At 46.7% G+C, this 17,243-nt stretch overlaps 1 protein-coding gene across 1 annotated transcript in view; it reads left to right on the top strand.

Moving 5' to 3' along the window:
- The window catches only part of ARHGAP30 (Rho GTPase activating protein 30), a 46,268-nt gene that overhangs the window by 4,546 nt on the left and 24,479 nt on the right, over positions 1-17,243 (top strand). The window contains exons 2-7 of the mRNA XM_087703052.1: positions 6,777-6,879; positions 8,936-9,080; positions 10,679-10,761; positions 11,512-11,619; positions 12,104-12,231; positions 15,243-15,402. Of these exons, the coding sequence (XP_087559178.1) occupies positions 6,777-6,879; positions 8,936-9,080; positions 10,679-10,761; positions 11,512-11,619; positions 12,104-12,231; positions 15,243-15,402 (727 nt within the window). The remainder of the gene's footprint in view (positions 1-6,776; positions 6,880-8,935; positions 9,081-10,678; positions 10,762-11,511; positions 11,620-12,103; positions 12,232-15,242; positions 15,403-17,243) is intronic.

Raw genomic sequence — 17,243 nt, 5'->3', positions numbered from 1 at the left:
CCTCATAGTCATTCTCTTTCTGTCCTGAGGGGTCACACACACACACACCCCAATATTTTAAGATGGAAGAAAGATTTGATGTCTTGGAGGAGGCTAAATTTCTCATGAGGCCCTCATGGAATGGCTGAGATGGCAGATGAGCCAATGACAGGTGTTCATTTTCAAAGTTAAGTTGCGGGGCATTGTCCATCCAGGAATCTCCAGGCTTACAGTCAGCCAGTCAAGAACATGGGAAGGCCATGGATCAGCTTTTCTTATCAGGATCTCTGCCCAGGTGGCCGTGGCTTTTAATAGATTCTTTTGACGTCCAATAATGCGATGGGGAATTATATGCCACAAATATCTAGAATCAATTTTTATTTCTATGATTGCCTCTATATGTCACCCAGCCTTGCAAACATTCTTCGCAAATGAAAATGGGGGCTAGCTTGGTTTAAAAGATGCCCACTTGACTTCCCTCCCCCAAAGCAGTGTCTCTCAACCTTGGCCATTTTGAGATGGGTGGACTTCAACTCTAACATGTTAAAAGGTAGGCCGAAGACCAGTGGTGGGTTTCAAAAATTTTTGGAACCTCTTCTGTAGGTGTGACCTGCTTTCTGGGTCCACTGGTGGAACCTCTTCTAACTGGTTCAGTAGATTTGATGAACCGGTTCTGCCGAATAGGTGCGAACTGGTAGGAACCCACCTCTGCCGGAGACCCAGATGGATCTTGACAGACTTGAACACTGGGCCCTCTCTAACAAAATATAATTCAAGGTCGAGAAAAGTAAAGTCTTACACTTAGGCAAGAAAAACCGAAAGGACACATATAGATACTGGGTGAAACCAGGCTTAATGGCAGTGACTGGGAGAGGCATCTTGGAGTCTTAGTGGGCAACCAGCTAAATAGGAGCCAGCAGCCAAAAAAGCCAATGCAATCCGAAACTGCATTAACAGAGGGATACAATCAAGATCAAGGGAGGTCCTAATACCACTCTATAAAGACTTAGTAAGGCCACACCTAGAGTCCTGCATCCAGTTTTGGTCACCACACTCAAAAGAGACCGCCTTCTGCCAATTACCTCCCTACGACCTATAAGATCTCATAGGTTAGGCCTCCTCCGCATTCCATCGGCCAGCCAGTGTCGGCTGGCAACTACAAGGAGGAGGGCCTTCTCAGCAGCGGCCCCGACCCTTTGGAACGAGCTCCCCGTAGAGATTCGTACCCTCTCCACCGTCCAGGCCTTCCGCACAGCCTTGAAGAACTGGCTCGCCCGTCAGGCCTGGGGATAAGGACCATTACCCCGCCCGAATGTTGTATGCATGTTGCGTATTATTTTATTATGTGTTGTCGTCTTAGTGTTGTATTCCCCCCCTCCCTGGTTTTCTGTGAGCCGCCCTGAGTCCCCTCAGGGAAAAGGGCGGCCTACAAATAAAATCAATTAAAAAATTAATTAATTAAATTAACCCATTGTCTTCAGAAGTTGTGGGAGCTTCATCCCTGGAGGCTTTCAAGAAGAGACTGGACTGCCCTCTGTCAGAAATGGGGTGGGGTCTGCTGTGTGTGGAGTTCAACTAGATGACCTACAAGGTCCCTTCCGACTCTATAAATCTGTACATCACACACATCCTGGGGAATTCCAGAAGCCTAAATCCACCCATCTCAATGTTGCTGCCCCCTCAAATGTGAAGCATAAACTTTAAATGTTTGCTGTTCTGAAATGAATATTAGCCATTGTCCACGTGGTCCTTCCTGGGAGTTGAAGTCCACACACTCTTTTAAGTTGTCAAGATTGAGCAACCTTCTCCCAAAAGCCAAAGGAATAAGTTCCAAAATCAGAAGTATTACAGAGACGGATGTTTGGTGCCTGCCATGTCTTTGTCAACATTTTAAGACACTCCGAGGTTTCACCAAACTGCACATTTCCCCACTAGTCAGAACCCTACATGTTTAAAAATGTTGGGACCGAGCGTCTGTCAATCACTCTTCCCAGACGAAGCACGGTCCTTGAGTTGATGCAACCTCTTCCCACAGTGTCTCCTCTGCTCACCTCATAGTTCCTGCCACTCCAGCCTGCATGGCTGTTCTCCCTGGGTGTTGGCACCCTAGTCAGCCCATTTTGAAGGATGTCAGGTTGAGACTCCCTCCCTCATCTTCTCTCCAACATTTAGGGCATGAACTGTGTGCAAGACGGGAAATAGCATTTGATGGAGAGAGTTACACCTGTTGTTTGCTGGGCGCTGAGTTACACAAAAGGCTGGGTTGGGCCTGGGCCTACTTCCTTGTGCACAACTTGTGCGGCACACAGGAAGTCATCTGGGAGGTGGCCCTTAACAGCCCAGCTAGCAAGGAGGGAAGGAAAAGAAAGTCTACTACAACTCTTGTAACTTCCTTGTTTGGGCTGTTGTCCCAGGCCTACTCCCTGGGAGCGGTTGCATCAATATTGTGGTTGAGCAAAGATGCAGTTAAGGACAGCTGAGTGTCGTAAACAAGCCAATCCCTCCCTTGTCGTGATTGATGTTGTAGTCTTACCAGAATGCCTCGTTAGACGAACGGTTGAGGGAGCTGCCTATGTCTAGCCTATTGAAGAGGGACGTGAGAGCAGTCTTGCAGTGTTTGAGGGGCTGCCACAAAGAAGGGGGGGTGGCCAGCCTGTTCTCCAAGCACCTACGGACAGAACAAGGAGTAATGGATGGAAACCTACCAAGGAGAGAAGCAACCTAGAACTAAGGAGAAATTAACTGACAGTGAGAACAATTAATCAGTGGAATGGCTTTCCTCCAGAAGCTCTGGGTGCTTCGTCACTGAAGGTTTTGAAGAAGACGGTTTTGGTCTGAAATAGTATAGGGTCTCCTGCTTCAACAGGGGGTTGGACTAGAAGGCCTCCAAGGTCCCTTCCAACTGTTATTCTGTAAGGATCTCCTGCTTCAGCAATGGGTTAGACTAGAAGACCTCCAAGGTCCCTTCCAACTCTGTTATTCTGTAAGGTCTTCTGCTTGAACAAGGGGGCTGGACTAGAAGACCTCCAAGGTCCCTTCCAACTCTGTTATTCTGTAGTTCTGTAAACATAGATCGGATTTAGGACTCCACATTCATGGTGGAGTCCTTTCCCCAATGATTTACATCCTTCCTTGTTTCCCCCTGCGTGTAATTCCCGAGGTAAATAACATGTCAGGAAAGGTTTTGTTAAGCTACTGATATTCGGGGAGGCTGTAGAGTCATGTAAAATTGTACCACAGAAGACAACCACAGCAGAAGTAGCTTTTTTCACGTCTCCAAGGAGAAAGAAATTGAGTTGTGACTTGTTAGATGTTTGTCTTGCATTTTCTTCAAGAACCGAAGGGATCTTACAGGGGGATCTCCCTCATAGCAATATAGCAATAGCAGTAGACTTATATACCGCTTCATAGGCCTTTCAGGCCTCTCTAAGCGGTTTTACAGAGAGTCAGCATATTGCCCCCAACAATCTGGGTCCTCATTTCACCCACCTCGGAAGGATGGAAGGCTGAGTCAACCCTGAGCCGGTGAGATTTGAACCGCTGAACTGCTGATCTAGCAGTAGCCTGCAGTGCTGCATTTAACCACTGCGCCACCTTGGCTCAATTATATGTTCACTGTAACAATAACCCAGCAAAATAGGTCAGGCTCCCCAAATCTTGAGCTCGTGAGCAGAAAGTAGAGTGAAAAGCAGTGGGCACCAGTCAGCCTGGGAAGGCCATGAGATGACCCAACAACATGAACATAAAGAGGCTGATGTCTTCAGCACCATCTTTTATTGCTAGGTCGCTTTCTGTCTTTCACTTCCTGTCTCTGGCTCAGAAATGAAATCATGCAGGGACTCCACCCGCATGCTCAGGCTGAAGGAGGAAGCCCAGTGGGAGACCGTGCTGGCTCACTCATGAGCAGCTCATGGGTGGCACGTGAGCAGTGACATCTCAACCTGCGTGGCTTTAGGGCGTATGGACTTCAATTCCCAGGCAGCCGATGTGCTGGGAGTGGAAGTCCATCTATGCTGGCTCTGGGGGATTCTGGGTGTTCAAGTCCAATGCTTGATGGGCTGCCATAGAGAAGAAGGGGCCAACTCTGGACAACTCCAAGGCACCTGAGGGCAGGACAAGAAGCAATGGGTGGAAACTAATCAAGGAGAGAAGCAACTTAGAACTGAGGAGAAATTTCCTGACAGTGAGAACAATTAATCAGTGGAACAGAAGTTGCCTCCAGAAGTTGTAAATGCCCCAACACTGGAAGCCTTTAAGAAGATGTCGGATAGCCATTTGGCTGGAACGGTATAGGATTTCCTGGCCAGGCAAAGGGTTGGACTAGAAGACTTCCAATTCTGTTATTCTGCTATTCTTCCCTCCCTCCCTCCCTCCCTCCCTCCCTTCCTTCCTTCCTTCCTTCCTTCCTTCCTTCCTTCCTTCCTTCCTTCCTTCCTTCCTTCCTTCTTTCCTTCCCAGTGACAGGATTCAGCCAGTTTGCACCACTTCGGGAGAACCGGTTGTTAACTTTCTGAGCAATTTGGTGAACTGGTTATTGAAAGAAATCATTAGTACAGAGAACCGCTTGTTAAATCATTTGAATCCCACCACTGTTCCTTCCTTCCTTCCTTTCTCTCCCTCCCTTCTCTGTCACTGGAAGTTTTTTAAGAACAGACTGGATAGCCATTTGTCTGAAATGATACAGGGTGTCCTGCTTAAGCAGAGGGTTGGACTAGAAGACCTCCAAGGTCCCTTCCAATGCTTTCATTGTTTGTTTGTTTCCTTCCCTTCCTTCCCTTCTTTCCCTCCCTCCCTCCCTCCCTTCCTTTCCCTTCCTTCCTTCCTTCCTTCCTTCCTTCCTTCCATTTCTTCCTTCCCTTCCTTCCAAAATAGGTTTTTAAAAAGAAATTGAACAACCATTTGCCCGAAATGATACAGGGTCTCCTGCTTGAGCAGAGGGTTGGACTAGAAGACCTCCAAGGTCCCTTCTAACCTTATAATGTGACCAGTCCTGAATCTATCCAGATTCTTTACTATGATTCCATTGTCAGGGTTCCAAGTAACACCCCCAATGAAAGAAGACTCCAAGGCTTCCAATTCCTCAAAGTTCCATTTTATTAGAGATGTCATATTGGCACATCTAGGAAAAACCTGAAACTGAGGGTTCTGGGTTTTCTCCACCCAGGAGGAAGTCAAAGATCCGTCCCCTACACCTTATTGTCTTCAGGGTTGAGACCCATTCTTGTAGAAGACACATGGTTGGTTCCTCTGGCTTAGTCAATTCTAAATAAATTCTCCCAGGCGTCAAGAATGGGGGACATTTAACTGAGACAGGGATGATAAAACCATGACTGAAGATTGTTGGTGGGCTTCCAAAATTTGGTGGTGGGCAGAGAGATTTCTTCTTCTTTCCCCCCTCCTTCAGTTTGTGGAAAGTTGATTTGTTCTAGAGATTCATGTCGTTGGAGACGAGAATTCCTGGAGAAGAACATTTCAGAGAAATTCTCATAGGAGAGTGTGATGTTCTTGCATTTAAGGTAGTGGCCAGGTGTGTTTTTCGGTGGAAAATATTTTCTTTGGTGGTCTCCAGTCTCTGTTTTCCACTCACCTCGAAGAAAAAGGTCAGGAGAAACTGTATATCTAAGGAGAGTCTCAATCATCCAGGTTGTCTAAAGATTTCCCCTCTCCCCCCAAAAAAACTGGACTTTCTTGGTTTTTTTCTTTTGTTTTGAAAACGTTTGACTTCTCATATCAGGGTTCCAAGTAATAGATCCATAACAAGCAAAACTGTGAGGCAAGTACCATGTTTCCCAGAAAATAAGGCAGGGTCTTATTTTCTTTTAACCCCCCCCCCCAAATAAGCGCTTGGCCTTATTTTCAGGGAGGCCTTATAATTTTTGAGGTGCAGGAGGCGGAGAGCGTGATCACCTCATGGCTGCTGCTGTGTTGCAATATTTTCGGGGAGGGCTTATTTTAGCACATGCACTCAAACGTCCGGTTGGGCTTATTATCAGGAGAGGTCTTATTTTCAGGGAAACAGGGTAGATTCCTCAAAGAATAGCTTTATTTGACATATCATATTGGCACAGATCTGGTGAAAACCGACTCTGAAGGTTCCCACAGTTTTCACCTAATGAAAAGTAAAAGTTTGTCACTTTCTCAAAACAATCAGCCACATGGTCCAATCACGGCACTGCCTGTTGCCTAGTGACATCACTCCGCCTTCCTCCGACTAGGTGTGAGAATGTCCTTGGTTCTCAAGAGAAAGTATTTTGTTTTGACTACAAAGTCCCAGCTATCTCAAATCCCCCCCTCCCTGTCCCTCAGCTCCAGTGTGACAACACTGAAGCTTCCAAGATGGCTTCGGTCAGGTCAGCTTGAAGCTTGAATTGAATCAAATTGAAGCAGTTTCATGAAATTCATGAACTGAAGAAGCTTCTTGGATGAGAAACGAAATGTTTTCGAAAGAAAAAACCCCAAGAAAGTCTAGTTGCCTTTGGAAAAAGCACCTTTGGGATTAAGAGAGAGACGTGTTCCATGGGATTTTAGCAGCCAGTGATGGAGGAATGGTGATGGAGCAGTTGAGTTGACCAAGGATGAGGTGTGAGCGGATGGCCTTTGATTGCTCCATCAGCTCTCCAGAGGTTGCCAATCTTTCTGGCTTTCCAAACTTTGAGGAAGTCCTAATTGGAGGAGAAACTTTAGGATGAAATTATCCAGTGTTTTAGATGATTGATGAGCCTTTCCTAGCTGATTGGGGGAGAGGGGGCTTGTGGAGACATTTACCATTTCCAAATTGAATCTTGGTGCTTCCCCAGTTCCCCACGTCCTGAAGAGCTGCACAGAGTTTGTGGAACAGCATGGAATCATAGATGGCATCTACCGGCTCTCCGGAGGCTCTTCAAACACCCAGAAATTAAGGTAAAGGTGGGACTATCAGTTTTGATTTGAGTACCAAATTATAGGATCTCTAAACTAAGAGAGAGAGCACATTGCCATGACTTGGTCACCATGATACAAAAGAAGATGTTGAGACTCTAGAAAGAGTGCAGAGAAAAGGAACAAAGGGGATTAGAGGTTAAAACATATGAAGAACAGTTTCAGGAATTGGGATGCGTCTAATCTAATGAAGAGAAGGATTATGTTCTGACCTAGGCTTCCCGCAAAAGCAGGAGGCAGAGTCCTAGTCCCGACAAAACCCCTTTTATTAAACAAATGTGAATTCCTCTCACTCACATTCAGCCAAGGCCTGGCAAACAGCCTTTCAAAGGAGTATTTATGACCACAGACCTTATCAGGCTTGGAAAGCTGCCATGTCAACATTTCCCAAATGAGGTGCTGTGCAAGGGAAGACTCTGGGCACAGAGTCTCTGGGACTCACGGACAGATCTTCACACTCCTGAAACAAACCAACGAATTGTTTCCTGCAAAAGCCCCCTCCCCTCCATTTTTGCTCCTCTTTTAATTCCTCTGGGAGGGGCCATTCCATGACCCGACAAAAGGGTGAACGACAAAACCGTGCCCGACTAAACCGCGTCACTAAAACCACAATGTCATCAACGCGCCAACAACAGCACGGCGACAACAACGCGGAGACAGAAGGGCGATTTCAGTCGACAGAAGGGCAATTTAAGTTAAGGTAAGGGTTAGGTTTAGGTTTAGGTTTAGGTTTGGGGTTAGGGTTAGGGTTAGTTTTACAGCACGCTTCTGTCGCCACGCTGTTGTTGGCGCGATTCAGTGCTCATTCGTCAGAGCGCTTTAGAACACGCGGTTTTGTCACCGCGGTTTAGTCGGGCGCGATTTTGTCGTTCGCCCTTTTGTCGGTGAACCGGGCCATTCACCTTCCACTGGCGACTTTACTCCCAAATCGACCCTGATTTCTGAGTTGTTCTTTTCTTCTGGCAGCTCTGCGCATGCGCACACTGGGAACATGCGCCACCTGTTCCTCTGCCTCACTGTTGCCTAGCTCCATAGGCACTTGATCACTGCCAGGCCTTGGCCCCCTCTCTGCCTCCGACACAGAGCCCGAGCCTTTCCCAGCCTCCAGGACTGGCCCATGCTCCTCCCCAACCTCCTCACTATCCGACTCTGCTGCCTACCTTTGCTGGCCACTGATGGACCACAACAGATTAGGGCGGGGGTGTCAAACTCAAGGCGCTTAGATCTGGCCCACGAGGCCATCCTGGAAACAGGGAAGGATCGGCTTGCAGTGACTCTGGCGGTGAAAACGGAGCTGGGGAGGCCTCCGAGCCAGGCCTTCATTTTTTTTTCTTTATTTTTTTTTGAATGGCTATTTTTTTTATTAATTTTTGTCATTCACATTTCGTTCTGTCCTTCCTTTTGCATCCTTTTTTTTAAACGATTCTGTTCCACCATTTCCTTGATAGTCGTGTAACTCTTGTCCAGGGGTGGGATCCTACCAGTTTAACAATCGGTTTGCTGCGTGCTCATGTGTGCATAGTTTTGAGAAAACCTACTGTATTTTTTGCCTTGAGTTTGACACCCCTGCCATAATCTGTTATGGCCCGCCAGTGTCCAGCGGAGTTGGTGGCAGATTCAGACAGTGGGGAGGGTTGGGGAGGAACCTGGGCCAGTCCTGGAGTCTGGGGAAGGCTCTGAGAAGGGCTCTGTGTCGGAGGCAGAGAGGGGGCCGGGGCCGTTTGGCAGTTATCAGCTGCATTCGGAGTCAGAGATAAGTGAGGCAGAAGAGCAGCTGTTCCCAGTGTGCAACCACTATAAATATGAACCAGTTGTCAAGCATCCGAATTTAAATCATGTTGACAATGGGGAAGCTGCAATGGTCGTAAGTGTCAAAAAATGGTCACAAGTCACTTTTTCAGTGTCCTTGTAACTTTGGTCACTAAATGAACTAATGTAATGTAAGTCGAGGACTCCCTGTATTGTGATCTTCTGATCCTGATCTTTGCTGCATCCCACCACCTTCTCCCTTCCTTTCCCTCCCTTAAATCCTTCTCAGAATGGAGTTCGACAATGACCGGAATCCTGAAATCAACAAAGAGGTCTATCTGAAGGACATTCACTGTGTGAGCTCCCTTTGCAAAGCTTACTTCAGGGAGCTGCCCAATCCACTCCTGACCTACCAGCTGTATGATAAGTTTGCGGTAAGTATGATTTGCAGGCTGCCCTTTGTTTCATTTCACTGATTCGTTTTCTTTATATTCCAGTTTTGGTCTCCAGACTATAAAAAAGAGTTTGAGACTCTGGAAAGAGTGCAGAGAAGAGCAACCAGGATGATGAGGGGACTGGAGGCTAAAACATACGATGGACGGTTGCAGGAACTGGGCCTGGCTAGTCTAGGGAAGAGAAGGACCAGGGGAGACAGGAGAGAATCTTCCAATATTTGAGGGGCTGCCCCAGAGAGGAGGAGGGGGTCAAGTTATTCTCCAAAGAACCCAAAGGCCAGAGAAGGAAGAATGGATGGAAACTGACCAAGGAGAGATTCAACCTGGAAATAAGGAGGAATTTCCTGACAGGGAGAACAATCAACCCATGGAACAGAAGTTGCCTTCGGAAGTTGTGGGAGCTTCATCCCTGGAAGCTTTCAAGGGGAGACAGGACTGCCACCTGTCAGAAAGGGTGTAGGGTCTCCTGCTTGGGCTTGGGTTGGACTACATGATCTACAAGGTCCCTTCCAACTCTGTTAATCTGTTAATGTCTAGTCCAGTGAAAAGAAGGACTAGGGGTGATGTGATAGCCTTCTTCCAATATCTCAGGGGTTGCCACAAAGAAGACGGGGGGGTCAAGCTATTCTCCAAAAGCACCAGAGGGCAGGACAAGAAACAACGGATGGAAACTAATCAAGGAAAGAAGCAACCTGGGATTAAGAAGGAATTTCCTGACAGTGAGAACAATTAATCAGTGGAACAACTGGCCTCCAGAAGTTGTGAATGCTCCAACACTGGAAGATTTAAAGAAGAGATTGGACAAGCATTTGTCTGAAGTGTTCTCCTGCTTGAGCATGGGGTTGGACTAGAACAGTGTTTCTCAACCTTGGCTACTTGAAGACATCTGGACTCCAACTTCCAGAATTCCCCAGCCAGCATTCGCTGGCTGGGGAATTCTGGGAGTTGAAGTCCAGACATCTTCAAGTTGCCAAGGTTGAGAAACCCTGGACTAGAAGACCTCCAAGGTTCCTTCCAACCCTATGATTCTATGACCTACGGCCAGTCCTGAATCCACCCTAATAGTTCCTATAGTATATTCTAGATGCAGATAGTAACGGTATCCCTTGATTTACAACAGGTCATTTATTGGGATGAATGTAGCAAGGAGATGGATTCCCATGAGGTAGTAGGGCAACGTAGCCTGGGTATTATATGTGAGAGAAAGAGGGTGAAGGCAGGCCCTCCCTAATAGTTCCCAGAGTAGATAAATGCCATTGGAGAGTGTTTAATCTGGCAAAATTCTGTCTGTAGATGGGAAAGAATAAGAGCTTGGGAGAATCACCCTGGGCGATTGTAGGTTTGGACACTTTTCCCCCCATTGGAGGTGGGCATCCATTTTTGCTCCTTTAATCTTCCACTCAAACTTCCATGACTCACTGGGCCCATCCTGGACTCCTAATCCCTGCCCCTGAGCACCCACGGTTCAGCATTGTGAGTCAACAGGGGGTTCTTTCCTCTCTAGAGGGGGGGAGGGGAAATGGGGATGCTCAGCAGATGGAATGGACAACTGACCATCAGCGTCCTCCTCCCTCCAGGAAGCAGTGGCCATCCAGCTGGAAGAAAGCCGCCTGGAGAAGATCAAGGAAGTGCTGAAGGAGCTACCATCACCTCACCACCGGTATTTGCAGGGACATGGTTTGCCTCTGGCTCAGTCTTCCCAGGAGGAGGAGGAGGAGAAGTTGACGAGAAGGAAGGGGAGGAGGAGGACAGATTGAGATGAGGAGGAGGGGAAGAGGAGCAGAAGGAGGAGGCGAAGAGGAGGAGAGGAGGAAGGGGGAGGAGGAACAAGGAGGAGGAGGAAGAGTGGGGAGGTGGACAATTCAGGGGAGGAGGAGGAAGAGGGGGAGGAGGGAGGAGGAGGAGAAGGGGAGGAGGAAGAGTGGAGGAGGAGGACAAATTGAAGTGATGAGGTGGGGAAGAGGAGCAGGAGGAGGAGGAAGAGGAAGAAGAGGAAGGGAGGAGGGGAGGAAGAAAGAAGGAGGAGGAAAGGAAGGGGGAGGAGGACAAATTCAGGGGAGGAGGAGGAGAAGTGGAAGAGGAGGAAGAAGAGGAGGAGAGGAGGAGGAGGGGAAGAGAAGGAGGAGGAGGAGAAGCAAAGGAGAAGGAAGGGGAGGAGGAGGAGGACAAATTGAGGCAGAGGAGAAGGGGAAGAGGAGCAGGAGGAGGAGGGGAGGAGGAGGAAGAGAAGGGGAAGAAGGGGAGGAGCAGAAGTTTCTGTAAGTTTAAGAAACTAACCCCTTCCCTCGCTGGGAAAACGGGCGTAAGTGGCAAGTCCAGAGGTTCCCGTCACAGACCGGCTGATCCTCCTATCCCACCTTCTGATTTTCTCCTCTTCCGGTCTCTTCTTCGGAATCCCCTTTGCCACCAGAACCCTGGAATTCCTCATGAAGCACCTGGTCCACATGGCTTCGTTCAGTTCCCAGACCAACATGCACGCCCGGAATCTCGCCATTGTCTGGGCCCCCAACCTGCTCAGGTAAGAGAGGCGGCTTCCAATCTGGACCCCCTTAGGGTCCTTTCGCCTGGGGGGCAGGGGGGGCAAGCCACGTTATCTTCCATGCAAATCACAACAAGCCACCTGCCTGGGATCCAGATCTGTGTGTGGTGGGTTCCAACCGGTTCGGAACGGTTCAGCAGGACCGGTAGTGATTTGACGGCCTGAGTCGCTGGAAACGGCAGCAACCCTGCCATGCCACCTTGTATATAATATATAATATAAATGAGTAAATATGAAATAAGGAGGCAGATGTATAAAACAAGAGGCCTTAGAATGGAAATTTTGAAAGCAGGAAAAGAAAATAACGATAACGTAAAGCTGTAAAAGTGCAGTTGTGATTTTAATGTTTAAAAAGCGTTGGATAAAAATTATTTTTTAAAAAAAGAAGAAGAGAAGGAGGTTTTCCTTTGTTCCTTTGATCTTCTTCTCCTGACGCCTCCATTTCCTCTCTGCTCCTTCCCAGGTCCAAGGACATAGAAGCTTCTGGTTTTAATGGCACTGCAGCCTTCATGGAAGTCCGGATCCAGTCCATAGTGGTGGAGTTCATCCTGACCCACGTGGAGCAGATATTTGGAAATGCTCCTCTGTGCAGTGAGTCCTTTGGCTCTTCCCCACAACGTTCCGTGCAACGTCAGGAAATGCGGGGGGGGGGATTAAAAGACCCCATATCATTCTGCACAAATGGCTCGCAAAGTCTCTTCTTTAAAATCTCCAGTGATGGAGCACCCACCATTTCTGGAGACAGGTCAATCCATTGATTAATTGCTCCAACTGTCAGGAAATTTCTCCTTAGTTCTAGGTTGAATCTCTCCTTGGTTAGTTTCCATCGGTTGCTTCTTGTCTTGCCCTCGGTTGCTTTGGAGAATACGTTGACTCCCTCCTCTCTCTACAGCAGCCCCTCAAATATTGGAAGACTGCTCTCATATCCCCCCCAATCCTTCTTTTAATTAGACTAGAAACATCTAGTACCCTCAACTGTTCATCCTGAAAGGCCTATGAAGCGGTATATAAGTCTACTGCTATTGCTATTGGTATCCTATAGCCAACACCTTAGAAGATAGGCTCAGGATTGAGATGGATCTTGATAGACTTGAACACTGAGTCCTAATTAACAAAATGAAATTCAGTGTAGAGAAAAGTAAAGTCCTGCACTTAGGCAAGAAAGATGACAAGTAGACATATAGACTGCATGAAACCAGGCTTAAATGCAGTAACTGGGAGAGGGATCTTGGAGTCTTAGTGGGCAACCAGCTAAATAGGAGCCAGCAGCCAAAAAAGCCAATGCAATCCTAGGCTTCCTCAACCAAGGGGTAGTTTTCAATATCATGGAAAGGGTTAGTACCGCTTTATAAGACCACCCTTGGATTTTAATCAACAGGACGGCTTTCAAAAAGATATTGCAGAGAAGAGCAACAAATAGGATGATGGTCTGGAGCCTAGATCATACAGATTAACAGGGTTGGAAGGAACCTTGTAGATCATCTAGTCCAAGCAGGAGACCCTACATCTTTCCTTACAGAGGAGGTGGCACAGTGGTTAGGGTGCAGTACTGCAGGCCACTTCAGCTGACTGTTATCTGCAATTCAGCGGTTCTAATCTCACCGGCTCAAGGTTGACTCAGCCTTCCATCCTTCCAAGGTGGGTGAAATGAGGACCCAGATTGTGGGGGCGATGTGCTGACTCTGTATAAACCACTTAGAGAGGGCTGAAAGCCTTATGAAGCGGTATATAAGTCTAACTGCTATTGCTATTGCTATTACAGAGGGCAGTCCAGTCTCTTCTTGAAAGCCTCCAGGGATGAAGCTTCCACAACTTCTGAAGGAAACTTCTGTTCCATGGGTGGATTGTTCTCACTGTCAGGAAATTCCTCCTTATTTCCAGGTTGAATCTCTCCTTGGTCAGTTTCCATCCATTGTTCCTTCTTTGGCCTTCAGGGGCTTTGGAAAATAGCTTGACCACCTTCCTCCTCTTTATGGAACCCCCCAAATATTGGAAGATGCTCTCCTGTCTCCCCTGGTCCTTCTCTTCCCTAGATTAGCCAGGCCCAGTTCCTGCAACCGTCCATCATCTGTTTTAGCCTCCAGCCCCCTGATCATCCTGGTTGCTCTTCTCTGCCCTCTTTCTAGAGTCTTAACGCCTTGTTTAGAATCTGAGAACCAAATCTGGATGCAGGACTCTAGGTGTGGCCTTACTAAAGCTTTACAGAGTGGTATTAGGACTTCCCTTGTTCTAGATTGTATCCCTCTGTTAATGCAGTTTAGGATTGCATTGGCTTTTTTGGCTGCTGGCTCCTATTTAGCTGGTTGTCCACTAAGACTCCAAGATCCCTTTCCCAGTCACTGCCATTAAGCCTGATTTCTCCCAGTCTCTATAGGTGTCCTTTGGGTTTTTCTTGCCTAAGTGTCAGACTTGACTTAAGGTATTGGCTGTAGGATGAACAGTTGAAGGTGCCAGATGTGTTTAGTCTAACTAAGAGAAGGACTGGGGGCGACATGAGAGCAGTCTTCCAATATTTGAGGGGCTGCCCCAAAGAAGAGGGAGTCAATGTATTCTCCAAAGCAACCGAGGGCAAGACAAGAAGCAACAGATGGAAACTAATCAAGGAGAGATTCAACCTGGAACTAAGGAGAAATTTCCTGACAGGTGGAGCAATGAATGGAATGGCTGGCTTCCGGAAGTTGTGGGTGCTCACTGGAGATCACTGGAGATTTTTAAGAAGAGACAGGGCAGCCATTTGTGCAGAATGATGGCTTAAAACCTTAAACCTTAAATCTCCAGCTTAAACAGGGGTTTGGACTAGGTGACCTCCAAGGTCCCTTCCAACTCTGTTATTCTATAAGGGTCTCCTGCTTGAGCAAGGGGGATGGACTAGAAGACCTCCAAGGTCCCTTCCAACTCTGTTATTCTGTAAGAGTCTCCTGCTTGAGCAAGGGGGATGGACTAGAAGACCTCCAAGGTCCCTTCCAACTCTGTTATTCTGTAAGGGTCTCTTGCTTGAACAAAGGGGCTGGACTAGAAGACCTCCAAGGTCCCTTCCAACTCTGTTATTCTGTAAGGGTCTCTTGCTTGAACAAAGGGGCAGGACTAGATGACCTCCAAGGTACCTTCCAACTCTTTTATTCTGCAAGGGTCTCTTGTTTGAGCAAGGGGGCTGGACTAGAAGACCTCCAAGGTCCCTTCCAACTCTGTTATTCTGTAAGGGTCTCTTGCTTGAGCAAAGGGGCTGGACTAGAAGACCTCCAAGGTCCCTTCCAACTCTGTTATTCTGTAAGGGTCTCTTGCTTGAACAAAGGGGCTGGACTAGATGACCTCCAAGGTACCTTCCAACTCTGTTATTCTGTAAGGGTCTCTTGCTTGAGCAAAGGGGGCTGGACTAGAAGACCTCCAAGGTCCCTTCCAACTCTGTTATTCTGTAAGGGTCTCTTGCTTGAACAAAGGGGCTGGACTAGATGACCTCCAAGGTACCTTCCAACTCTGTTATTCTGTAAGGGTCTCTTGCTTGAGCAAAGGGGGCTGGACTAGAAGACCTCCAAGGTCCCTTCCAACTCTGTTATCCTGTATAAGCGTACCTAAATCTGGATCTTCTTTGTCATTGTTCCTAGGTGGCACCCGTGAGGCCATCAGGAGATCCCTGCTAGCTCTGTCACCAGGGGTCCTACCTGAGTACTGCACGCCCTACAATGTGCCCTCGATGCTGAACCAGGGGGATGGCCCTCCCCAGATGAGACCCTACCACACCATCATCGATCTTGACGAAAGCAAGTAAGCGCCTATCTCTTCTGTCTTCTTCGGCTCCCTCCAAGGGAAGAGCAGCTTCTCCTAACCCAGGTCTCTTCTAATCGATGATCCTACTGTAGCAAACATCTAGAGGAGACTAGGAGGACCACCCTGGTTTTGTCTTACTTACAAGGAGAGGGATCCCCGGAAAGATTGGCAGAAATGGTCAAAGATAAATCAACCAAGGCCAAAGGAATTTGAAAGAATACAATAAATTTTGTAAATAAAAACGTTGATAGCTCACAAGGATGACTAGGTGCATTAGATATATCATTAGATATAAAGACATTTTATCAGAAAAGGGAGAATTAAAAAGGAAACGAGTTAGAAGAACAAGGGATAGATATGGTTTGGCATGCAAAGCTGCAAATACGATGGAGAGATGAAAAAGATGAAAAGCTTTATGATTTCTATTTGGAGTTGACAGAATTGGATGAAATACTCCCAGGAAACAGAAGAGCGAATGATTAAAAATTATATAATTATTTACTTCGTGTTAAGTTAGAAGAAGAAGTAAAAGAAACAATGATATCATGGGCAAAAATTTTTGGATATACGATAGAACTTGAGAAGGGGCAGCAATTATGGGAAGGGAACTATAAATTAACAATGGCAACATCGTATAAAGAGAATTTGTATAAAATGTTTTATAGATGGCATATGTCACCAGAAAGATTGGCAAAAATGTTTAAAGATAAACCAGCCAAGTCTTGGAAGTGTCACCAGATGTCGGGATCATATTATCGTATGTGGTGGACATGTGCAGAGGCAAAAAAATATTGGGCAAAAATTTGCATGCGGTTGGAAAAGATGATACAGCAGCGTAATGATTTAAAACTGGAACTGTTTTGTTGGGTATTTTACCAGAGAAATATAGTAAAGAAAATGTATATTCAATTATTCATGTAATAACTACAGCTAGAATTGTATTTGCACAAAATTGGAAAAGTGGAAAAAATTCCCTCAGAGGGAGAGGTAATTAAAAAAAAAATCCGACTGTGCAGAAATGAACAGATTAACGTTGGCAATGAAAGAGAATGAAGAATCAGAGAATTTTAAGCTATGGGAATGTTTTTATCACTGGATAAAAATGAATAAAGACAAAAAGAAACAGAAAATAGAATAATTTGGAAAAGAACGTAGAATTATAGGGGAGGAGATGAATTAAAAGGCAATTAAAATGTAAAGGTAAAGGTAAGATAAAAATAGATTTTAAATGATGTAACTGTTAAATATGATTACACACATATTGTACCCAGATGACACAAATGATGTAAGAGTGGTTATGGGAAAATAAAAATAAAGAAACCTTTTTTTAAAAAGGGGGAGGGATCCATCCCCTCTTCTAGGAGGGTCAGCCTTAACCTCCTGCTCACCCACCACGTTTAGGCTGAGCTTTCACCTCTCATCCTGGCATTATGGTTGACAGTCAGCTCCCCACCATCTCCATCGTCCATATAACTGTTAGAGCCAAGGTGGCGCAGTGGTTAAAAGCAGCACTGCAGGCTACTGCTAGATCAGCAGGTCAGCGGTTCAAATCTCACCGGCTCAGGGTTGACTCAGCCTTCCATCCTTCCGAGGTGGGTAAAATGAGGACCCAGATTGTTGGGGGCAATATGCTGACTCTCTGTAAACCGCTTAGAGAGGCCTGAAAGGCCTATGAAGCGGTATATAAGTCTACTGCTATTGCTATTGTTAACTGCTCCAGCCATGATCAGAGCCAGGGTCTTGGCTCATATTGGACAAAAGGCTACCCAGGCAACGTAACAGCTCTTCACAATGGCTCAAGGTTGGTCCTCGCATCACCACTTCCCTCCTCGCCCTCA

The sequence above is a fragment of the Thamnophis sirtalis genome, unplaced genomic scaffold (genome assembly GCF_051295495.1).
Source record: "Thamnophis sirtalis isolate CommonGarterSnake01/CBP01778 unplaced genomic scaffold, rThaSir2_p1.2 scaffold_19, whole genome shotgun sequence".
NCBI lineage: Eukaryota > Metazoa > Chordata > Lepidosauria > Squamata > Natricidae > Thamnophis > Thamnophis sirtalis.
Note: the sequence above shows the minus strand (reverse complement) of the source record. Positions and strands in the feature narration are given on the sequence as shown.